At 42.5% G+C, this 25,597-nt stretch overlaps 1 protein-coding gene across 2 annotated transcripts in view; it reads left to right on the forward strand.

The window, feature by feature from the left end:
- Positions 1-7,317: 7,317 nt before the first annotated feature.
- UBE2D3 (ubiquitin conjugating enzyme E2 D3) overlaps positions 7,318-25,597 on the forward strand; it is a 28,766-nt gene continuing 10,486 nt past the window's right edge. The window contains exon 1 of one of the 2 annotated variants that reach the window (XM_065405527.1): positions 7,318-7,650. In XM_065405527.1, coding sequence (XP_065261599.1) covers positions 7,627-7,650 — 24 coding nt within the window. In that variant the 5' untranslated portion in view covers positions 7,318-7,626. Of the gene's footprint in view, positions 7,651-7,997; positions 8,268-25,597 lie in introns of those variants that run through there. The other variant, XM_065405529.1, reaches the window with a different exon arrangement.

The following is a 25,597-nucleotide window of genomic DNA, read 5'->3' on the forward strand; positions in this document are numbered from 1 at the left end:
TCTCTAGTGCCACATATAATAGAAGAATAGTATTTCTGTCTACAAAGAACTAAATTATCCACTTTACTTCACGGGTATATATTTTTTCCCCCAAGATGTCTCCTGCTGATTTAAATGGTCTTTGGATCAAGTGCAGATGCATTGTCCTCAGATTATAGATTCTACTGTGGGATCTAACAGTAATATCAGTTTTTGCCTATTTGAAAACAAAACAAAGACCAGACATTATAGGGAGAACTGAGGTCCAATGAGCAGTTGGGTGGTGTAATCTATCTGAATGTGGAGTCGCAGCTACTCCCATAACACTGACTACCCCATCTGACTCACACCTCACTGCATTTTACAGCATTTTTTATCCCCACATTGCACATACTGAACAGTCTTACATAAGTTTTTGAATATTTGAACTGAGAGTACCCCAACCAACTCCACTGTAAATCTGTTCTACTGTTCTAGGCTTGTACTTTTAAGATTCCCCCCTAAGTCTAGTTTAAACTTTTCCTTTCTTAGCTTTAGGCCATTGCTTCTAGTTTTATTGTAGCAATGCTCCAGATATGGCTGTAGTCATGGTTGAGAAGGTATTCTTGAAATTGAATTGTTCTTTTTTTTGTGTCTATAGACATTTTGAAGAAAATCTCTTCCATAATTTTTAAGTTACTAGTGTATAAAAACTTGATGGGTTTTCCCACTTCAAGAAAATTGTTCAAATGCCCTTCCATGACTCAAAAACTGTTTGGATTTAAAACTTCAAACTTGTCATGTAATTAGACTTTTGCTGGAGTAAGAATTTCAGAATTTGGCTCTTAGTGTGACTCTGTAGAAGATGATAAAGTAGCAAAATGTAGACAATGGCTACTGTATCACTACATAAATATTTCCTATACATGTAATTCAACTTGCACAATATTTAATACAGGTTTGACAGTGGTAAAGTATTCCAGCATGTTTGAGATGTTATGAAGATACCTGATGAGAGATGTATGGTTTTTTATTGTTGTTTATAAATTGTTTTTAAAACAGTACTGCAATATATAGTTTAGTACTCAACTATTTAACAAGCAAGTCATATCTCACAGCTATGATGTTGGAGGCCTCTCATTCACAAATATGACATTGTGGCCAGGAACTCAGTATTTCAATGTCTGAGGAAAAAAACCTACTACTTCTTTTGCAACTTTTAAATAAATATCATGGTGGTACATAAATGAACAAATCATAGCTGTGTAGGGATTGGCTAAATTACATATGTGACAATCCCACCACCATTTTTTTAGGATTGATTTTAAAAGTCAAAATAAAATGAACCAAATTCAGAATATTAATATTTACAGGCAAATACATTAAGGTTGAAATGCTAAATGTATATACATCAGGAAATCCATGTTCATTGTTCCTACAGCAATCATAACTTGTCTCACTAGTATTTTCCATTACTTCATATGGTGTTATCTTCATTACTTTATGTCAGCATTGCAAAGCTCTGCAAAGGCTTTCATAATAGGGCCTGAACCTGCAACCTGAACCTGCAAAGACTGCACAACTAGTCTTTACTAACCTAATTATTCTTGTTGAGATCAATGAATTACTGACTATTCATGATAATTTTGAAAGCTGATAAATATATATAGCATTGCTAAAAGATTTGAGAGAAATCAGACTGGTAGGAGAGAGTTTGTTCTGCCAGTGGTTTAATATTATATGTTTTTGTAATTTATGGCAGGGGAGCTAAAACCTTGGACAGTGCCCCGTTTTTATTTTTTTATAACTCTAAATAAATTAATAACATAACTTTAAATGTCCTTGCTTTTGTGAATTAAAATCTCAAGTATCGTGTTACACTAACATACTACTTTGTATTTAATTTAATTGCTTTTAAATAAAAACTATTGAGCATACAAACTACCTATTTTTTATTTAATCATGTATATTCACCTAACATGACAATATTTTCTTATTTACAGAAATGGAAATCTATTACAAACCAATGACCACAAATGAAACCATTCTCAGTAGTTATTTTTATTTTATTACATGTACATGAGATCATACTTTCAAATATGTTTTTACTTTGATGTGTGATCTTTGAAATAGCACACAAAAACAAGATGTTTACCAGGATAACCATTCTTGCACACTTAAATTAGCAAGAAAAATTACACAGATGCATGCTATATTTTCACTCATTTATAATTTATTTCTCAACCATTTTATTGTAAAATAGCAAAGCATGACATCTTCAAAGATGGCTAATCAGAAGCCAGATTTCAGTTTTCAAAATAGAACAATTTTTGAGTATCCCACATGAAAAAAGTGTCTAAAAACTGTTAGTGAATTTTTTTCAAAAATGGATAGTTGGAATTTTACTGATTTCTCCAAAATTATTCACTTTCAGGATTACAACAAGCTATAAGTAACAGTAAGGTATTCTATAGTAATGGCCCAAAACATTGTGGAGATACTAATGAAAGCTGTGGTTTGGACCACATCTGTGGAATACAGTAATAATGATTATATGGTATAGTGCTGATGCAAGAGGCTGGGTAACAAAAGGAATAGGTGCAAAGATGATGCTAGGAATGGATAAAATTTATCACATAGAAAAACATCTTTTTTTTCCTAGGGCCACACTTGCTAAAATCCCTTAACAGCAACATATCAGTCCCATATTAAAAAACATTTAATTTTATAAGGCAGAATATTGTTTTCAATGTGTTTACCCTATAACCCAGTTCTTTTCAAACTTTTTTATATTGGGAAACATTTTTAAAGATTGAGATTTTCTTGTGGACACTTCCCCTCCTGGTCCCACATCTCTTCTGCAACAACTAGACTCCTTGTGTACACAGAAAAGTAATATCAGAGCAATACTAAAGACAACATAATGAAAACAAACTGAAATCACTGAAATGGATATGGTTGTTTGGTTATGCTCCTCAATTATGTATCTATGCTGGTTATTTATTTTCCCTGGACATCACAGTTGTTAATAGTGAACCTCCCATAATTTTCTGAAAACTCCGTTTCTCTAATCTCTCCAGGTCAGTTTGCAGTTTGATTTTGTCCTCTTACATGTTTGCTACTTCACCAAAATGGGGTAAGGTTCTTGCCTCAAAAAACTAAGTACACCTCTACCTCGATATAACGCTGTCCTCGGGAGCCTAAAAATCTTACCGCGTTATAGGTGAAACCACGTTATATTAAACTTGCTTTGATCCACCAGAGAGCGCAGCTCTGCCTCTTCCCCCCGCCCGAGCACTGCTTTACCGTGTTATATCCGAATTCGTGTTATATCGGGTCACGTTATATCGGGGTAGAGGTGTATAATTGAATTTACACAAATAGAAGCATCTCAAAGTTAGAAAACAGCCTTGTTCTGAGTTACCTATATAAAAAAAGGCTCTATAAACCTTTAAACAGACCAGATACTCCACCAGGGTAAAAGATACAGCTCCATGGGTCATTGAAAGTGTTCTGGGAGACTTAAGAGTAGTCCATGGATCTTGGTGTGATAATCAAGTTAATTCCAGAGAGAATGGCTCTAAGTGCTTGAGGATCCAGGTATCACCCCCCGTTCCTAGAACAGAAATGGACATAAGGCTTGAAGTAGGTGTCATTTTCAAAATCTTGGAAGAGTGAAGACCCTTTTTAAAATATTTGCTTGAGCCACAGCTCTGCCCCCTAAAGAGGCAGGCATACAATTGTATTTTTGGCTTTACTATTATGATGTTCTTGTAAAATAAATAAGCCAAGTCTCCGCATCATACCTGCCCTCCTACAGATGGCTTCTTATTCCATTCCCAGCATCCTCCCGGCTCTTGCTGCAAGGGCCCTAGGGTGACCAGATAGCAAGTATAAAAAATTGGGACACTTTTTTGGAGGGAGGCATATTTGCCTATATAAGATGAAGGCCCTAATATTGGGAGTCTGGTCACCCTAAAGGGACCTCATGTTCCATTCTCAGAGGAGCCTCTGTGTGCAACATGCACCTAGCCTTCTCCAGAGACTTGACTTTCTGCTGACCCCATTCTCTGAAGATCATACAGGAGCCCAAGATAAATTGTGATCACATAAAACATGCTCTATTTTGTTACTTGGAGACATCAGGACTTAATATTTACTTAAGTCACTCACTGCAGAGGAGAGGTGTCAAACACATTGCCCATTTGACACATTTGTGAATGAAGGGGCAGCGTCAGATTCTTCCAAATCTAAACTGTTTTTTAAATAAGGTTTCTAGTCCTCACGGTTAACAAAGGTAGCCTTCCAAAAGTGTTGTCTGCCTTGGTCTTGGTCTGCAGGCAGCCTGAAATAATAGTCCTTTGATGTGTGAACTCCCATCATAGAATTGTAGGACTGGAAGGACCTCCAGTGAGAGGTCTAGTCCAGGCCCCTGAACTCATTGCAGCACTAAGTATTATCTAGACCAGGGGTGGGCAAACTACGGCCCGTGGGACCATCCTGCCCGGCCTGGCCCGGGAGGCTCACCCCCAGCCCTTCCCCCACTGTCCCCCCTCCCCCGCAGCCTCAGCTCGCTCGCTCGCTCCACCGCCGGCACAATGCGCCAGGCGGTGGGGCTGTGAGCTCCTGGGGCAGCGCAGCTGCAGAGCCGGCCTGACCTGGTCTCTGTGCTGCATGGTGGCAGCGGTGGCTGTGGCTGATGTGATTAGGTCCTATGATGGTGTCCCTTGAATAGGTATGTCCCTTGAATAGGACCTAATCACATCAGCCACACCATCAAGGGCTCGTTCACCTGCACATCTACCAATGTGATATATGCCATCATGTGCCAGCAATGCCCCTCTGCCATGTACATTGGCCAAACCGGACAGTCTCTACGCAAAAACCAGTCAGAGAACACTTCAACCTCCCTGGACACTCAATTACAGACCTAAAAGTGGCAGTTCTTCAACAAAAAAACTTCAAAAACAGACTCCAACAAGAAACTGCAGAACTGGAATTAATTTGCAAACTGGACACCATTAAATTAGTTGGTATGGCAACCCCCATTTTTTCATGTTCTCTGTATATATATATCTTCCTTCTGTATTTTCCACTGCATGCATCTGATGAAGTGGGTTTTAGCCCACGAAAGCTTACGCCCAAATAAATTTGTTAGTCTCTAAGGTGCCACAAGGACTCCTCGTTCTTTTTGCTGATACAGACTAACACAGCTCTACCACTCTGAAACCTGTCCCTGACAGCTGTTTTCTAACCTGCTCTTAAAAATCTTAAATTATGGAGATTCCACACCCTCCCTAGGTAATTTATACTAGTGTTTAACTACCCTGACAAATTGGAAGCTAAACTGACCTTGCTGCAATTTAAGCCCATTGCATCTTGTCCTATATTCAGAGGTTAAGAAGAATATTTTTTTCTCCCTCCTCTTTGTAACAACCTCTTACGTACTTGAAACCTGTTATCATGTCTCCTCTCAATCTTCTCTTCGCCAGACTAAACAAACCCATTTTTTTCAATTTTCCCTCATAGGTCACGTTTTTTAGACCTTTATTCATTTTTGTTGCTCTTCACTGGACTTTCTCCAATTTGTCCACATCTATTCTCATTCAGGAGCTAATTATAAAGTGTAATAATGTCACCTTTAACTCTTTAATTGCTGAGCACAGTGGCACGAATGGAGAGGGGGTCAGACATGGCCCACAGGGAGTGGGAATTGAGAGCCGCTGAATGACTAAGGCTATGCAAGGATTGGGAGCCACAGAGCTGCTGTCACAGCAAGCAAGGTTAGGGTTCCCACCTGCCTGGTTTTTGAACAGGACACCTGGTTGAAAAGGGACCCTGGCAGCTCTGATCAGCACTGCTGACTGGGCCATTAAAAGTCCAGTTGGCATGGGGCTGGCAGGCTCCTTACCCAGCTCTGTGCAGCTCCCAGGAAGCGGCAGGCATGTCCCTCTGGCTCCTAGGCATAGGGGCGGCCACTGGGGCTCCACGTGCTGCCCCCGGCCTGAGTACTGGCTCCGCAACTCCCATTGGCTGGGAACTGTGCCAATGGAAGCTGCAGGAGCGGCGCCTGCAGGCAGGGGCAGCGCTTGGCACCACCTGGCCACGCCTCTGCCTAGGAGCCGGAGGGACATGCTGGCTTCTTCCCGGAAGCCCCGAGCCTGCACCCAAAATTGCCATCCCTGAACCCCATTCTGCACCCAAACTACCTCCTGGAGCCTGTGCCCAGCACCCCATCCCATGCCCCAACCCAAGCTCGGCACACCTTCCCACATGCCAAATCCCTCAGCCCCAAGCCCCCTCCTGCACCCCAAACCCCTCAGCCCCAGCCAGAGCCTCACCCCCTCCTGGTGAAAATGAGCGAGTGAGGATGGGGGAGAGATGGACAGAGGGGGGATGGAGTGAGCAGGGGTGGGGCCTCGGGGAAGGGGCGGGACCTCAGGGCAAAACAAGGGTGTTGGGTTTTATGTAATTAGAAAGTTAGCAACCCTAACCAAGGTGTGTCTGTACATCCAGCAATCCTAGCAAGCAAGGCAGCGTAACTGTATCCCAGTGTAACTGGACAGGTGAACGCAGCTGGGGACAGGACTGACCTCGACGCCACCGAGGTGCAAACCTGCTGCGTCTATACTGGACCTATACAGACCTGGAAACACGTCCAGGGATACAAACAGGAAGGGGAGGGGCATTCGTGCCACTCCTCCTCTAGCGCCGCCGGGGTTTGTTTCCCCTTCACAGCGGCTGAGCGGAGGGATACCAGTACGAGGTTAGCCAAACACGAACGCAGATCCGGTCTCGACGGCCATTTTGTGTACACGCACAGACGAACCCCCGGGGCGGGGACTAACGAGTGACCACGAGCCGGGCACGTAGAAGAATCGGAGGCCCGGCAAGAGCCTTCGCTCTGTGGGCTACTCCGTAGCCCGCAAAGCGACGGACAAACCGCCTACTCAAGCGCAGGGGGAAACTGGGCCCTGCCTAATGCGCCGGTTTCACATTGTCTGCGAAGAGGGAAGTGCGGGATTCTGATTGGAGAAGCGGCGCCTCTTTCCCCTCCCCAGAACAGGAACGCGTGCGGTCTTACTCTCGTGAGAGAGGCCCCACGAGCCTCCCCCCCTCTTCAGTCCCTCACCCCTGCAGCACTAGAAGGCGCGTGCGCGCAACTTGCACGCGCCTGAGGGCCCCCCCGGACCGCCCCCCTCCCATCAGTCTTGGTAGCGCGTGCGCGGATTCCCAGGCGGCGGCGGCGGTTAGCGCGTCCCTCCCTGCTCCAGTGAGAGGGGGGTGCAGACGAGGTTCCTCAGTGACCCGCCCCCGGGAGCAGGGGGCGGTGCCTGCTGTCCCCTCCTTTCTTCCTCGGCCTCGCCACCGGCGGCGGGTGTGCAAGGGGGCTGAGCTCCATTTCTTCCGTGGCGGCAGCAGCTCAGCTCATCGTCTGTCCTCTCCGAGGCGGCGGCGGCGGCAGCCAGCGCTCTCCGGAGAAGGGGCCGGACCCGCCCGTCGGGAGGAGGCTGTGGGCGGCTGCGCTCCGTTCGGGCGGGCGCCCCTGGCTGTTTCCGGAGGAAGGAGAGACGCAACTACCCCCCTCCCCCCTCAGCGCGAGCGGAGCCCGGAGTCACCGCGGCGCAGAGACAGGCCCGGCGGGCGGCGGCGGCGCACACACACACAATGGCGCTCAAACGCATTAACAAGGTGAGCGAGGGCCGGGCCGGGGAGACGGCGCTGCTCCCCGACGCCGGGGCTGCGCGTCAGGCCCCGGCGGGGGCGAGTCCCTGGGGTGGTGTTGCTGTCGCTCGGGGTTATTGGGTCCCGCACGGGGGGTGGGGGGAGGATGTTGCTTGGTGTGTGCGCGGTGCCCCCGGCTCTGGGTGGGGAGTGAGGGAGGCCTCCGGCCGGGGCGGATGACTCGTCTCTCCCCCCCCCCCCCCCCGCGGTGAAGAGCCAGGGGCCTGATCTCCTTCCGGGGCCCGGGCTGGCTGTGCGGGGCGAGGTGAGCAGGGCGGGTGATGTCGCCCGGGAGCCCTTTTTGTCGCAGTCACTGGGAAGGTGGCAGTGGCCCCGCGGGGAGGCGCTGGGTTGTCTGGAGGGCCCGAGCAAGGGCTCTAAATGTCAGTGTCACCCGGCGCGGAGATGGTGTCGGCTTCTCGCCTCCATCTCTTGCGCTGCTGCTGTTACTGATTCCCCGGCTGTGCTGTGGCTGTATTTACATCGCAGGGACAGTCAGTGCTGGGTCGCTCCTTCCCGAGGGGGGATCCGCCTCCCGGCCAGATTGGTTTCTCTTCCCTGGCGTGTAACTTCTTTCCCGCATTGTAAGATGGCGGCCGGTTTGCCTAGTTCAGGCTCTTTCCGGGTCTCTTGCTTTCTGCAATAACATCACACACACACGTCCACGCTCCCGTCAACTCACTCTGCACAGCAGCAGCTGCTCCTATTCCTCTAGATTTCCACTTCCCCCTGGAAACCCACCGCTTTCATAATGTCGTAGAGGAATGGCTTTTTACCTCATCTCTTGCTTTATTGGGGGCGGAAGACTGTTGTGTGATGATCTATTGAGAATTTCATCCTTGCACAATCCAGCAGGGTGGAGTAACTTTACAGCTAACTCAAAAAAAATGTTGGGGTGATGGAAGCTTAACCTTTCCAAAGAGGAAGGTTAGTGGCAGAGGGTGGGGTTTAGGTAACTTGTAAATCTTCTCAATTTCGGTTGTGACGTTCCTGTGGAACAAAGGTTTAGTGTTATAGTGCAGCATCCAAGCTCCCAAACTGTTGGGGTCTTAATGACAAGCATGATTAAAGATAAATAGCTTAAACTCTAAACTGGTGTTGATCTGTATTTACAAGCATTATGGCATTTTAAATATTTTGAGACTGGATAGATTATTTTTGTCTTTGTCACTTTACAGCTTGCCAACAAACCAGAAACTCATAGTGCTGTTAAATCATACACTGAAAATGTCAATTTTGGATACAGTGATTAGGGTTTGTCATATTTTTTCTTAAATATTACAGTAACTTGACACACTCTCTTACTGTGGAGGTCTGGTGGCTTGACTTACTAGTTTGGTTATCTAACAGGAGCATAATGTGGTTACTGTGTCTTAATTTATTGCTTACATTCAAGAATAAGAAAACTCTTAAATTCAAAATTGTTGATTCAAGTAGGAGAATGTGTAGATTTGAATTAAAATGACACTCTTAAAACACTTTCAAAATAGTTTCTGGTAAACTTGCCACCAAAACTTGTTTCCACTGTAACTGTGGATGATATAACTTAAATTTAAAATGCAGCTGGGAGACTCCCTGGTATGCTTTTGTCACCAGTGCATGCAAGTGAAATGCATCCTGAACTCAGACTTCTTGAGGTCCGAGGAATTTCTCAAGTATAAATCAAGACAAACTCTCAAATGCATAATCTATACTTAACCTGATATCTTACTTGGAGCCTTAGCACGTTTTTAAAAGTAATTTTGTACCAAGAAGTCTATTTAGATTGTAAGATTTTTGGAGTGTAGGGACTAACAAAATGGGGCTGCATTCTTGGATAGTTTTTAAGCACTGTCTTAATAAACACTTTTATTATTAGGCATATGTCCAGGGGTTCAAATCTTTCCTGTCCAAGGTTAGTGGTTGGAAATAACCATTTTTGACTAGTGTAGCCAAACCAGGCTGCAAGATATGCGTCCAAATTTGTTCTGTTTACAGTTGTGACTTGATTTTCAGCAGTTGCTATCTGAGACAATTATAGTTAGATGAATCCTTTATCTGTAATTTGGGATTCCGAGATGCTTTCCAGGCATGGCAAGCTCATCCAGACATCAGTTTCTAGCTTTTGTGGTGCAACAGATCAGACTTTGAAACTCCGTGCTTCCTTATAGTATGTGCTTGGCACTAGTCCAGGGCTGCAAAATGCAAGTCCAAGACCTCAGAGCACTGTAAGTGTACATACCTGATTCAGTCTAACTTGCAAGTTTGTAGAAATTTTACCTGCAAAGGTCAGAGTTCATTGTCTTCAGCAGATGACATCACAAACACACAAAGGGTGGCATTTTTCTTTCAATTCCTGATCTGGTTTGATTCCTTTGTTAAGGACCATGCTCTTTGAAGTGAAATATTAAACTTGGGGCTTGGCAGGTAAGTAAAAATAGACTTTCAGGTCTTGCTAACATATAGAAATTTGTTCTTAAAAGTTGGGATTTAGGATAAGACTACTTTTTATTTATTTATTTATTTATTTATTTACAAAGGCTATCTAATATTGACTTGGCACCTCATCAACCATTTTGAAGTTGTATTTTAGAATATGTGAAAACATTAGGCTATGTATTTTTGGGTAACTTTTTAGGAAAGAATCTTCAATTCATTGAGTCTTCAGTTTTAACCTTGAAGCTACTGTTTTCTTGTTTAAGGATTAAATTAACATTAAAACAGAATACTGACTTTTGGTATTTGGGAAGAAATAGATGAAAATGTTATAACTGACAGCATTAACTTTTTACACACATTGCATTACTACCATTGTACTGGTACTAGGTAGCTTTCAGTTTAGTGGCCGTTTGAGATTATTTCCCAGTGCAAAATATGTTGTCAGTTTCTGCCCAAAGAAGTGGGATGGTTTTGATCTAATGGGAATCTGACTACATCAGACCATTTTTATGGCAACTACTCTTAAAATAAGGAAATTAAAATACTAATAATCTGTTTGTGCACTGTGGGACCAAGGATGCCATAATATTGTTCAGGAAAAGTTTTTTCTTCAGTCTAATAGTTTTGGAGAGAGTGCAGGAGCAGGATTAAAAAGCTGATTCAAATGGAGGGTGTACACTGCATTTAATGCCCAGAGGACACTAGTGAGGGACAGTGTATTTAAAATATATATATATGAATGAATGAAGCAGGATATTTTTCAGATTTGTTGAGGCAAGTTGTCCGTTAACCACTGATAAAGGGTTAGTAACTTGAAATCATACTTTAAAAATTAGTCTTGCTCCAGACTAACAAATATTTTTGCTCTATCATTTTCCTAATTTAAGTTTTATTCTGTTGCTGTTTGAGAACCCTACACAAATAAAGGAAAACTGGTTATGCAAGGCAAATAGTGAAATTGACTCTGATAGCACTGTGTACATATATGTGGAGTACACAAATTGGTGGGGACGGGATGGGACAGAAGTTTTGTCTAATCTTTTAGTTTTAGTAACTTTAGATTTTGTAACAATACAAACACAGAAGCAACTAAGTGTCCCCTTAAATTAATCAAATGTTTCAACAGACTTTAAACAGATTTTCCCACCTCTAGTGCATTCTTATAATAAACTACCTTTCCTGTGCATCTATTGAATTGGTCTTCAGTAAGAGGTCCTAAGAAGAAACATATTGAGATGCCAAGGTGGTTCAATATGTCAAGCTGAAAAAGAGGTCCCATAGTTCTTAGTCGCTGTATTTATTTATTTAGTACCAATATAGCTATTTGAGGTATTAAAAGTAGTCACTGAGGTTTCTTAAAATGGCTTCCTTCCAAGTAAGGTGGGAATTGCCACTATACAGCAATCCTTGTTGTGATGTTTATATCTTGATCAATGATTTGCTCTGTTTGCCTTTATCATGTGATTTGGAGGCAAGGGTTTGAGCTTGTTACAGGAATTGGGAGAATTTGTGCTTGTTAAAAGGTTGGGCAAATAAGCAGTGTTACAAGATAATGGGTATTAAGCAGTAGAACAGATCCTGCAAAAAGCAATTGATAACAATAAGATATCTCTTTGTAGGTCATCTTTGAAGCACAAACTTTGAGCTTGTTTCTTTTTTGCTGCTTTATGACAGAAGCCTGAAAGGTTTTTAGACTTTCTCTTCTCGTTACTACTTTTGAAATTCCAGCCCTGTCTAGGCTGACTATGGCCATTGTGTACACCAGGGATTTTACTTACACACACACACACACACACACACACACACACACACACACACACACACACACACACACACACACACACACAACCCTCTGTTACCATATTTTCAGCTGAATTGGTGGTACTGCTTCTTTTATAAAATACTTCAGTTCAGAAAAGGCTTATTCCTGGAGAGATAGTGAAAGAGTGCATTGCAAGAGCAAAGAGTGAAAGGTGATAAAGAAGTGGGAAAGGGATTTTCTGTCATTGTTTTTGTTAACAGGTCATTAACTACAGTGGCTAATATTTTGGATAAATGAAGGCTTTGTTACTCTGGCTCCTTCACTTGATGTGTTACATCTTACAATAAACATTCCTGAGAACTCCCACAGGTTCTCCAGCAAGACCATGACACTTCTGATATTTGAGCTTAAAGATTAAGGCCATGTCTATACTACAAAATGTCAAGCCAATTTATGTCAGCATATAGCCACCTCAGATATTAAATAGCTTGTGTGTGTACACATTGGCTGCCTAGGTCAGTGGTATGCTTCCTTACCAGGAGCACTTGTATCGATTGTATTGTCAGTGTGGGGCATTGTGGGACAGTTCTTGAAAACCAGTAATAGTTGACTCAAGCAGCACAGTGTCTATACTGACATTGCATTAACCTAATTGCGTCAGTTATGACTCTGCGCCGCTTGGGGACATGGTGATATAGTACTAACTCGGCATAGAGAAGCACTTACATTGGTGGGAGCCAAATTTAAGGGAAGACATTTCCATAGCAAGGCTGACGCAAGGCAGTTTGTCACCCTAACCCTGTAATATAGACCAGGACTAATAAAAATTTTCAGGCCATCTTTAAACACAAAGAAAAAAAAAATGTGAAAAGGAAAATGTTTCAAAATACTTTCGGAGATTACCTTTAAAATTCTTGGACTCCAGTGTGTTCCTGGTTGAGTGAACTGCAAATATTTTTCTAAAAAGTGAATTAAGGCCCAGATTGCACAAAGAAGTAATGGTGTTCAGCACACAAATTTTAAACCTTTTCTTTTCAGCTTGCTAGAAATCGCCCTGATAGCCTTCCAGTCACTTTGATCCTCTAGTATGTATCATTCTTTCATCATACTTGGAGTATTTTAGACTCTGGAGCTGGCCTTTAGGGTCTCAGCAAATGGGGTCTAGCTGTATAGTATGGTGGTGACAAAGTATCTGTCCATACTTCTTGAGATTAAACATAAAAACTGTTTGCAAAGCCACAATTAACAAAAAATGTCACTTGCCTATTTTAAAGGACAGTGGGCCTCTGAAGGTAACTGTGAAGGCCAAGAATGAATTGTTTTGGTGTACGCAGTGTTGTAGCCTATCAGTCCCAGGATATTAGACAAGGTGGGTAAGGTAATATTTTTTTTATTGAACGAACTTCTGGTGAAAGACAAGCTTTCGAGCTTACACAGAGCCCTCTTTCAGGACTGGGAAACTTACTCAGGGCTTGTCTACGCTACCACTTCGGTATAATTCACGTTGCTCATGGGTGTGAATAATCCACACACCTGAGCAAGGCAAGTTACACTGACCTAAGCGCTGGTATAAGCAGCACTATGTCGGCGTGAGACTTTCTCCCACTGACATAGCTACCGCCTCTCACCATAGCCTCTCTAGCGCTTCCGGGGTAGACTACCCCTCAGAGTGTCACAGCTAAATACAAGATGAAACAGATTGCTTACATACGTAGTTAACAGGCCACTTCAAGCTAGATGGTCCCTTGAAATGTGTTAACACCCCTCAAGTCATAGGGAGGAAAGGAAGGTGGGGACAGAGAAAAAGTCACGTGAGGCTTGGTCTATACTACAGCCTTGCTCCCGCTGATGTAATTGCCCTATTACACTGATGATATAACTCCACCTCCACGAGAGGCGTAGGGCTTATGTCAGTGTAGTTAGGGTGACGCAGTGTCCGTGTTTTGGTGTTGCAGTCTGTGCTCCAACACGTGCTTCACTTGCCTTAAAAGCACCAGGGACATAAATTCTGTGTCTGACTACTATGGGTGAGGAGAGAAGAGAAACAGGTTTTGCTCCTTACACCTGGTTAGTTTCACTCTTGTCTGTGGCTGTGTTACTTATATCTGATGTTGGCTAAAATTCTGCTGGGGACGTGAAATTAACAAGAAAGCCGGCTCCCAGCCATGCTGCTACTGGGTCTCTGCTATAAGCCAGGCTGCCACCCTGGCTTCCGGCTTGGGCTGCCACTTGGGCTCCCTTCTGGGAGCCTTGCTGTCTCCTGGGGTCGGCAGCCGACTGGACTCTGGGTGCAGATCTCCCTGCTGGAGGCGAGAAACCACAGGCAGCTTTCCCCCTGCTCCCGCCTAGAAGTGGAGAGGTGAGAAGCCTGGCTCTCAGAACTCTCCTTTCCCTCCTCTCCCCCCACGCACACACGGCCCCTCTTCAGTTGGTGAAAGCGCTCCTGGTGAGGACGCACATCACTGACAGAGGGTAGTGTGGACATGAGCCACTGCAGTAATTACATAGGTAATCGATTGTAGTGTAGACATGCTCTTAGTCTGGTATCCAGTTCTGTGGCAGAGCAGAAGTTCAGTCCCTCAGGGCATGTCTACACTGAAATTAAAGACCCTTGGCTGGTGCTTGGGCGAAGAGGTTATTTAATTGTGGTGTAGATGCTCGGGCTGGAGCCTGGGCTCTAGGACCCTGTGAGGTGGGAGGGAGTCCCAGAGCTGCAGCTGAAGCCCAGATAAACCCAAATGTCTGCACCACAGTTAAAGGGACCCTTAGCCCAAACCCTATGAGCCTGAGTCTGCTGGCACAGGCCAGTTGTGGGTTGTCAGTTGCAGTGTAGACCTACCCTAAGAGAGTGCAGATAATTCAGTTCATTAGCAGTAGTCTTGATAGATGTTTGGGCATCATGTAGTGTTCATTTAGTAGGTATTGGTGCCGTGGTTTCTCCTGGAGGTGGAGTTTTGTAGGTTGTGGAGTCGTTGGTTCCACTTCTTGTATTTGTGTTGGATGACTGTCCTCAGCTTTTCTTGATAGTTGTTTTAGATTTCTTGCATGATCTTTTTTCTTCCAGTATGTGGGAACATATGGTGATTTCTTGTCTGAGGTGATCCTTTCTGGAGTATGTGAGGTGCAGTAAGTGATTCCTCAGTTTTATGAAGTCCATCTCCAGAGCTGTTCAGCATATTTAGTTTTGTATGTAGAGGTCAAGAGTTATGTTTTGTTCCTTGCATTTGCTCAGGAAGTAGATGTTGCTATTAAGTTGTGCTTCATTTTTCTTCATCTCATGGAGTTTCCATTTCAAATGACAAAATTTGGTACCTTGCATTGTTGTATGTAGTGTTGTTGTAGCCATGTCAGTCCCAGGATATTAGGGAGACAAGTTGGGAGAGGTAGTACCTTTTATGGGACCAACTTCCATGGATAAGAGAGAAGCTTTTGAGTTTATACAGCTCTAAAGTGCTCAAAAGAGTCTCTCCCCAACAGAAGTTGGTCCAATAAAAGATATTGCCTCAGCCACCTTGTTTTGGTGTTGCAGTCTGTGCTCCAACACATGCTTCACTTGCCTTAAAAGCACCAGGGGCATAAATTCTGTCTCTGACTACTATGGGTGAGGAGAGAAGAGAAACAGGTTTTGCTCCTTACACCTGGTTAGTTTCACTCTTCTGCTACTTGAAGCATTATATATGGCAATAGAGCATGATGCAATCTGCAGCTGAGATGAAAAAGGCAGAGGGATCCAAAAAACATAGGTGTGTGTTGAGGGTTTGGGCAGCTGTCAAATTTCCTCCTCTCCCCCCCGCCCCCCCCCACTAAGAGGGGTGGGGTCTAAGTGGAAGGTTTGAGAGGAAACCAGAATTTCAGCTGTCTAGTGAAGTCAGTTTGGAGATCAAGATGCTGTCCTGCATAAAGCCTACACTACAGTATGCCTTTTACTAATCCCTTCACAATAGCAGATCAGAGGGTCTTTGAGAGAGTAGGGATGGTCCTGCCTGAGGGTAGGGAGTTTGGGATAAGTTGACTTAGCTGACTGAGCTTCCCTGGAGCATTTCCTTGGAACACCCCTTTTCCCATCACTCCCTTCAGTGCTATACCATCCTTTGTGTGGGTGGAGTACAAGTACTTTTCATCTTCCCCCAGTCAGCCTCTTTCGCATTTGGGAGGTGATTAACCATTTCGAGAATTGTCCCAATAGTTTTGAGGGTGCGCTCCAGTGGCTGTTTTATGAATAAACAGTCTCTTCTGTGGAGGCAGCTTCTGCCTCAGGTGGTGGTGCTACATCTTACACCACAGCCAGTGATGTAGACCCCTGCCTGAGATCACAGCAGGGCATTTGCTCCTTAAAGGGATGAAAAAAGAGAGGGCCAATCAGGGGCCCCTTAAACTTCAAAAATCTTTATTTATCCCCTCCAAGATAGAATAATAATTTAGGGCTTTTCTTCACAAGGAAATATACCAGTATAATTATGCTAGTAAAATATATATTGCTACAAGTGTACTGGTGTAACTTCCTGTGTGGACATTCTTCCAGAACATTTACACGCGGGAAGTTACAGCAATATATCTGTAGCAGTAGTATAGTTATGTTAGTAAATTTCCCCATGTACATGAACTCTCATTCACATTCTTGTATTCATAAAAAGTGAGGGTCCATAAGAAATCAGTCACTTGTTAAGTGGTAGCTAGGCCTCACATGAATGAAAAGCTGCACTAAGAATTTCAAAAATTGACCTTGAATACTTGAACATTTAAAATAAAAGAATCCTGGATTAGTAAATCAAGTGACATGCTGACATGAGGTTCAGTGTGAATCGAAATAGCGGTTGTGTGTTCACTAAAAGTGCAAGTTATGTTGCCTAACATTGCCCATTATACAATATCTTCAGAATATTCTGAGAAGCTGTAGTGTCTCCGTGCTTTGTTACAGGGAATTGAAGTTTGCTGTCTCTGTGGAAAATTTACCCACGCTTGACTGAACTACCAGTATGAAAAATCACAATTTGTCTGTTTAGTAGAGGCTTGTTTATTTGGCAGAACATTTCTCTGATTGGCACTGAGTATCCTCCAGCCCAGGACACAAGGGTCTGAGCAGGATTCTCCGTTTCAGGTGCACTTACTGGTTGCAGGGAAATCAGTGTGAGAACATGGGGACTCTATCCTGTGTTGTCAATGCTCCCTCTCCATGCTGCTTGGGAGCCAGTAGAAGGGAGGATAAAACTTGATTCAGATGCAGAGGGTGGGGAATAATAGGGTCTGGGGTAGTGGTGGGGATGGATAGGAGCAGAGGAAAACAAGAACAAGGAGGCTTGGGGGATGGGGACAGAAGAGTCTGAGTAGAGAACACCACCTCCAGAAACTAGAATTGAACCACGAATTCCTGAGTTTGAACAGTCCTCCGCTTACTAGCAAATTGCCAGTGTGTTTCATGGCTAAGTGAGTCTTATTCCCCCACAGCGGCTGCTCCACAGAGGATAACGGCCTTCTACTGCAACCTCTTACTGTTACCTCAGGTGGTGGTCTATGCTGTGGTTCTAAAGGTTCCAGCTCTGCTGATGACCCATGTTGGAGGGGAAGGGAGGGGTTTCAGTATGTTCCACATGATACAGTTTGGGGTTTCTTTACTTTTTAAGAAAAGAACTTGGAAATATTTTTAACATAAGGATTTTCTTGTACGTGAAGATTTCTCCGATTTGAGAAACTTTGCAATGCCAGAATTTAGATGTACAGGATGGACACTACTCACTGAATGGGTAGCTATTCAATATACTGAACGATAAGGATAAAAAGAAATGTGGTCCTAGTTCTTATTTACTGCACACTGTCCAAACTAAACTGAATACAGATTTATTAATTTCCTCCTAGGCTTTCTGTGGTGTCTGCTCCCGTAGCATGAGTGCTTCAAACATTAATGAAGTTGTCTTCCCAACACTCCTGTGAGATAGGGATAACCCAATTTTATGGATAGTGAGTTGAAGCAAAGAGATTAAGGCTGAAAGCATACGTTCATATTGCGTGCCTAATTTGAGATGCATGTGGCCATTTAAAAAAAAAAAATATTACTTGGCCTTTTTGTAGTATTTGATATGTTGAAAGCACAACTACAGCTGACTTCAGTTGCAATGAGCTCAAGGTGTCTTGAGTTAGGCATTCAGAAAATGAAGAAAACAGGTAGTGGTCACCTATGAAGTTTGGTTTAAGTAATTTGCCCAGCATCAGGAACTGTGTGGGAATAGTGGGAGTGCCATTCAACTGCCTTAACCATGAGACCTTTCTCTTTCTGTAATCCCTGCCTTATTCTCTGTACCCATTCTAACTTCTATAACAAATGAGGCAGGTCCTCAACTACACAATCCTGTGCACTGATTGAGGCAGGGGTCCTGTCAATTAAATAGTTTGTCATCCTAATTAGACTAACATAATTCATGCACATGTACAAGGTAGCTGAATTAAAGTTGCACCTGAGGTCTGACACTTTTGAGTACTTGACTTACAACCTTCATGTTCTTTTAAAGTGGGGGTTTTCTTTTTGTATGTAACAATTATACTGTGGTAGCATCCACCAGCCTTGATCAGGACCACATTGCTAGACACTGCATAAACTTAGTTTGTGCCCTGAAGAGCTTAGGTTCTAAATACAAAACAGGAATGTACGTGAAAGGTATGGAATGTACTGGCAAACTAATAAGAATGAAAATGTGGTGGTGGTAAATATATCTGTGATCCTTGGGCTTGTCTTCAGTGTTTTCTGTACCTGTTTTTGTATGATGGCTTTATTTCTTGCCTGTTTGCTCTGGTCACTTTAGCCCGTGTTTACTTTCTTAATAATTTAATGCCCTTTTCTTATGTAAATATTAACATTTGTGACTTACTTGTTACTTATAAGCTGTGACCTGTTTGTCTACTCCTTTGTTTTTAATTTTATATGTGTAATAGGTATAATGGATTTTGTTCCATTATATTTTATTACTTTCCAAATAACTGGCTCTTCGTATATATTTTTTGATGGTTATACTTGCATTTGAGACACCACCTAAATATGGGTAGCACTGGAACTATTATGACTTTTTAATCTGGTCTTCTGCTCCAATGATAACTAATTCTAGTACTCTAATGGCTGCTATGAGTGGAGGTTATGGGAAAGGCATTTAACTTAGTCACTGCATGACATTTCCACTTTTAATCTTAAAACATGAGCTTACATTTTCTTTTTTCCTTATCCCTCTTTTTAGACCCTTCCAATCCTTCCTTTCACGGAGTAGTCCTCAAGTCTCAATCAATGAGTGAAGATTAATTTAATAATGCATTCTTGGGTGTTGATGTTTTAAGTGTCAAGTAAATGTATTATGAGAAGGCTCTTGTGATTTTTTTAAATGCCTTTTTGCTGGGGCTTAAATATTCCTGGAATTACATTTTGGTCTGTAATTTCTTATTCTTAGTTTAAACAAATTCTTTGAAACGTTAGCAGATCAATTTAGCCTCTTCTATTGTGTCTTTTTCACTAGTTACCAGAAGACTGCAATGTATTTTTCTAATGAATAATCTATTTTAATTATTTAATCTTCAAAAACAAGTCTTAAACTCCCCATTAGATTATTACACTTTGTGACCATAGGAGAGAAAAAGGCGCCCACTAGAATCCATGGGGTGAAGGCAGCTGGCATTCATGTTGAACTAGTAGAAATTATTTTAACTTGGACCAGGGAAGGGCAGCAGCTATGACATGGAATGCAAACTCTAACAGTGAGGGAGAGAAGAGTGGACAGAGCCTGTTATGTAAGGTGTCTTGCAAGAAGGCAGCTGTCATGCATTAAATTCTAACTTCTAAATGTATCAGGTCTCTAACAATTCTTACATTAGCTGCTATATTTCTGAAATGTTCTTAACTGTACCCAGTGTATGGACCTGTATTAGCACACAAGTGCTGTGCCGTTGATCCTCTGAGCGGTCTTCACTCTCCCTTCAGATGTCTTTTCTCAAACCTTTTAAATAATATCTGAAAAAGGGGTCTCAGTTGAGTGAGTCTTTTTTGTTCCAAAATTCAAGCTTTTCATGCTCCATAGAGTGGTGTGTACTGGAGGCACAGTTCAGTGTTCGAAATTACACATGATCCACACTTATAAATGTTTGTGCTCAAATACAATAGTACAAAAAAAATTAAGCAAAAACTAGTATTAAAATTTTGGTTTACTTTCCATCCAAAACCCAAGAAATTCACTTATGGTTCCCAGCATCAACAATGACTTGGCCATTTTGCACAAATATAATTAGCAATCAACTTTTACAGTACAGTGAGGCAAAATGTTTCCTGTCTTGAACCACTGGGTAGCTTTCATATACACATGGAATATTGGGGGAAATGGCTGCCTCTGTACTGTCATTTCTTTCCCCCCTTATTACTACTTTAAAACTTCTAGGCGAAAAATTTAGCAGAAACTCTTAGTAAATGCTGAATTTGTGTTTTAAAATCTGTCATGATCATAACTGAGGGTATCTTTTTTTCACTGTCCCAACTACCTTGCCATGTTCATAACTTTCCCTACTGGGGTAAAGTACTTGTACTGCTACTTAAATACACTGCACCCCATAGTGCTCTAACAGGAACACTGGAGTGTAATTAATCCTTAATTAGTGCTTTAAAATGCTCTACATTTAATCCTTAATATGACTATCACAAGTTTCTAGATTTGAAAACTGAGATACAGAGGTGGTTTGCCCAAAGCTACACAGGAAGTCCATGGCAGATCCAGACAGAGAACAAGATTCTTAGTCCTGTGCTTTTATCACAAGACTAATCCTTCCTTCTAGTAGTAGTACATCGAAGTTCTGAACCAAGACTGATCATTTATTCCTTCCCAGCTGGGTCTGAGATCTCTGTAGATGAGTCAGCTGCTTGGAAATACTGTTCATGTTTCTCAAAACTGTCCCTGTAAACTGAAAAAAGGTATCATTAGCTGTCTCAAGATGGAGGCAGGTCTATTCCTTATCAAATGGAATCTACACTAGGGATTTTTTGAGGAATCCTAATGGAGTATCCTTAAATATGCCTTCCAAAAAAAGAAGAGGAGACTAAGACTGAAGGGAACAGAAACTGGAGGGAACAAGCAGAGAGTGACACAAATAAGATATTGAAAGAGTAAACAGGGCCCCTTGTTTTCTGCAGACAGAGAAATTACTACAGAATGGTGCTTCAGAATACATTTTAATTTTTAAGAACCTGCCAGGCCTTATGATTGTAAAGAGAACCTTAAAGTGGATCAAATGTAAACATTATCTTCCTTAGTCAGAGGTGAGGTGCTCCTTTTCAGCTCAATGAAATATTAACTTTCAAGCCTAATATTGAAACTATTTCACTGACAGGCTGAAAGGTTCTGCCAGAATATTTGCCCACTGCTGCTGTAAGCAGTGGTAGGTATTGGGGCAGCTGGTCACTGACCCGAGGAAGAAATTTGTCTATTGTCCTCTTCTCCCCCCCCCCCATACCCCCAAATCAGTCATTCTCCTTCTCTCCCCCCCCTCCCACCCCTTGCCTCAAAGGAGGAGAGGAAAGATCAGATGTTACTATAAACGCTGGGAAAACTAGTGTTAGGGGGCTTTCCCTTCACCCTTCCACTTCCCTGGTTCTTGTCACGCAGACAGCAAAAGACCAGAAGTCCGAAGTGCAGACAATGCAATGTTTATTGGGGTTAGTTTCCAAGCAAGCATATTCCGAAGCCCTTCACACCAGTCGGGCTTATTTCTATGTGTCGATAGTCTGTTCCCTAGTGTTCCTTTCCCAGCTCTGACGCTGCAGAGCGTTTACCCCTGTTCCCCGTTCCCCCCCTTAACAAAGGTGATTCCAATTTCCCTTCCGCTTCCTGTTTGACCCCAGTTTTTATAGTAATATTCTCATCTATACCTTAACCAATCAATCCTAACATATATTATTGTAACATAATTCTCTAACCAATTATATCCCACTACCCTAATTAACTTACACCTAGCAAAATTAATTATACAGCAGATAGAAACAATTAGAGAACCAGACAGATGAACAATAGAAAAGTGGGGGCCATAAAGATAAAACTACAGAAATGAGGGTTCACTATAACAACAGTTGATAAATGATTTCTTGCCAGACAGGATGCTATGAAACTAAGTTTTCTTTAACCATCTTAAGATCTGTTTCTTTGTCTGGTGGTGATGGAAACAATCAGGACAGGATCGTCTTCCTAACAGCCCAATACCACCTTATTTCAATGTGACTGGTTTGGGATGTGACCCTACGCTTCACAGCTTATGGGTGCCCCTGATGCTTAGCCAAAGGCCTTAGCCTAAGAACAAGGCCTCAGACTATCCTAGTGAGAGAAGGCCCATACACAGGCAACTGATTTTGATTCTTTGTTTTTTATGTACCTGTAACTAGATAAGTGATTAAAAAATACACCTAAGTTCTTAAAGTATAGGCCTTTACAGGCAGGCCTGAATATCTGTATTCTAATAACTAGGTTGATTATATTAAATGTGAAAATGAACTTAAATTTGTGACATTGACTCTTGTGCAGAATTCTCAGGTTCTTGCTGGAGCACTTCTGAAATCAGTTGGCCTTGCTGCAAAATTTAGTTCTAGCTTGCCACACAAGTAGTGGGGCTAAGAGGAATGAAAAATTCATCCTTCCAAATGAGGAAATGGAGGTGCACAAGGAGTGTTAACCTAATCAGGCTTTTGAAGTTTAATGTTTGTATAGCAGTTGAAATGTGATGTGCTATATGATGCTTTCTACACAGGAATCTTTACCCGTTAAATCTGTTTAGATAAAACATGTCTTGATTTTAATCACCGTAGGCCAGCCAAAACCATAGTCCTTCAGGCTGTTGAGGCTACTTATACACTGACAAGGAAAGTCATTTTAACCAGTATCTAAAACCATTTTCTTAATGGGTAAAGTGGGTACCTCTGTATTGGAGTAAATGCTTGTGGTGAGTGTGACTTGAGGAGTAAAGAGTCCTGAAACTCAAATGTTATAACTTTCAAACTGTTAGTATTAGCTAAGCTATATATACGCACAATCTTTCTACATATACACTTTGCTTTGAACTGTTGTCCTCGGCTTCATGTTTTTTTAGATGGGATTTCTTTCACTGGTAGTCAGGTGTTTCTACCCCTAGCTTAAGTATTGGCATTTCTTTTACTAGATTTATTAGAAAATCCCTCTTGCACTAAAAGAGAGATCTCATGTCTCAGTTTTTAGTCTGAACTTATTGCTCTGAAGACCTCCAGTATCCTTTGTAACTTTCCCTGGTCCATGGAATTTGCCTCTTACAATCTTTGTGAAACTGCAGTGCAAACCTCAATTTTTTCCTCCTTCAGTACCATCTCACTTATTTTTGTGTGTGTTTTTACAAACTAAAGAGCCCATCTAGGGCTCTAGGTGCTGTTGACAGTTTTTGGTAAACGCACAACATATCAACAGATCTGTTGCTTCTCCCAGATCAAATTGGATAGCCCAGTGACAGCGTAAATATAAATGTATCTCAGTTGTTAATTGCCATATGACTGCTTCTACTCACTGTAGATGAGTCATCTGTTACGACACTTCTAGTATTTAGAGGGGTTCTCTAGTGGAACTCAACCGATTTTAGCTAGACATTGAGAAAAGTGACCATTCTCGTGTACAGGGGTGTAATCACATTTCTCATCCACACATGCCTTTTTAGAGGAATTGAGACTACACATTGAATCTAGGGCAGGAGTGAGCAAACTACGGCCCAGGGGCCGCATCTGGCCCTCCAGACGTTTTAATCCAGCCCTGGAGCTCCAGCTGGGGAGGGGGTCGGGGGCTTGCCCTGCTCCACATGGCTCTGAGAAGCTGTGGCATGTCCCCCTTCCAGCTCCTACATGTAGGGGCAGCCAAGGGGTCTGCACACTGCCCCCACCACAAGCGCCACCCCCACAGCTCCCATTGGTCAGAAACCATGGCCAATGGGAGCTGCAGGGGGCGGTGCCTGCAGACAGGGCAGTGTGCAGAGCCACCTGTCCACGCCTCCTCCTAGGAGCCGGAGGTGGGACATGCCACTGCTTCTGGGAGCTGCTTGAGGTAAGTGCTGCCCGGAGCCTGCACTCCTGCACCCCCGACCCCCAATTTTGTGAGCATTCATGGCCCACCATACAATTTCCATACCCAGATGTGGCCCTCGGGCCAAAAAGTTTGCCCACCCCGACCTAGGGCATTCTTTCTCCTTTCCCTAGTATCATTTCAAGAATTAAAATGAAACCACTTCTCATCCTGTTGGGAATGTCCTTACAGAACAACCCTGTAACAACATAGGGATCTTATCAATATTATGATGTGCCAGAAAATGATCTAAAATCTCTTAAAATTGAAGAATCTCTGCCATTTAATAGAAAAAATGCACAAATTGAGTAACTGAAGACATTTCACATGGGATTTATCTTGATTTCTTTGGAAAGAACAGCTGCCCCTATGTCTGAATAGCCGTAGAAAAATTGACCATAATACTGTTAATTTCACTCTGCCATTCTTTGGCAAAACTGAACTGCAGGAGAAACATTGCAATACAAAAAGTTTGAAGTCTCCAACTGTAAAATTCAGGCCTTGTTGATCCATAATTTGTGTGATTTGTTGTGAAAGCAAACAAATACAGGTCCATTTAGATTGACTTAGAGATGCCACACTTACCTTTCTAGTTACAATGTCAAAGTACCATAAATATAACAGAGTATTCCAGTCTAGCCAGTATAACAGGTCCTGATTTAGAGTGAAGTCATAGAATCTGTTGTAAAAGAATGGGGAACTTGCCTGCTGCTGTTTTTGTTAAAGTGCCTAGACTGCAATTGACTGCTATACTTTACATTAGCTCTGTAGATGTTCTGAACTAAGCTTTGTCATTAACACCTCAGATTAAATTAAACGTTTTGGAGGGAAGGGGGTAAACTTTGGTTACCTCTGTTTTGCTATATGCAGTGTTGATGTAGCTGTGTCCCTCCCAGGATATTAGCGACAAGGTGGGTGAGGCAATATATTTTAATGGACCAACTTCTGTTGGTGAGAGAGAGAAACTTTTGAGCTTCCACAGAGCTCTTCTGGGTTCTTTTCCCAGACCTGAAGAAGAGCTTTGTGGAGGCTCAAAAGCTTGTCTCTCCCACCAACAGAAGTTGATCCAATAAAAGATCACCCACCCACGCTGTATCTGTTTTGCTAGACCGTTTTCTGCAGTGTTGAAGGAAAAAGTACAAAGTGAACTGGTTTATGTTGTTAAGAGTATTTTGAAGAAACTTTGAGAGGTGAGGCAGTACAGAAAAATAGGTTAACTTTTTTGTGTGCCTTCCAATAACTGCCTATCCTACATAGTGATACACTCTTGTTTGACTGAAGGTACAGGAAAATTGAAATCCCCTTTAATGCCATACTGGCCTGCATTTTTCTCTTTGCTGTTAAAGTATTAGCAAGTGGCGAGTTTGCTAAAACCATAACTGGTCAAAAGTGTTTTTATTTCAAGTGTTTGTAAACTCACCACAGACCAAGATGAATGGGAAAGCTACTTCAGCTATAAAAGCTGTTAAGCTGCATCGTCAAAATTTCCATATGTCTGTGCATCACAATACTCAAGTCTAAGTTTCTTAAACCTTTGACATATAGCAAAGTGCTTGGTTTTAGTAACTTGTAAGCGAAATACATGTGATTTCTAACACTAATGCATTATAGAAAGAGGTGGCTAGTTTGCTTTCTTTGCACTCATGACTTC

This window comes from Emys orbicularis, chromosome 5 (genome assembly GCF_028017835.1).
Source record: "Emys orbicularis isolate rEmyOrb1 chromosome 5, rEmyOrb1.hap1, whole genome shotgun sequence".
Classification (NCBI taxonomy): domain Eukaryota; kingdom Metazoa; phylum Chordata; order Testudines; family Emydidae; genus Emys; species Emys orbicularis.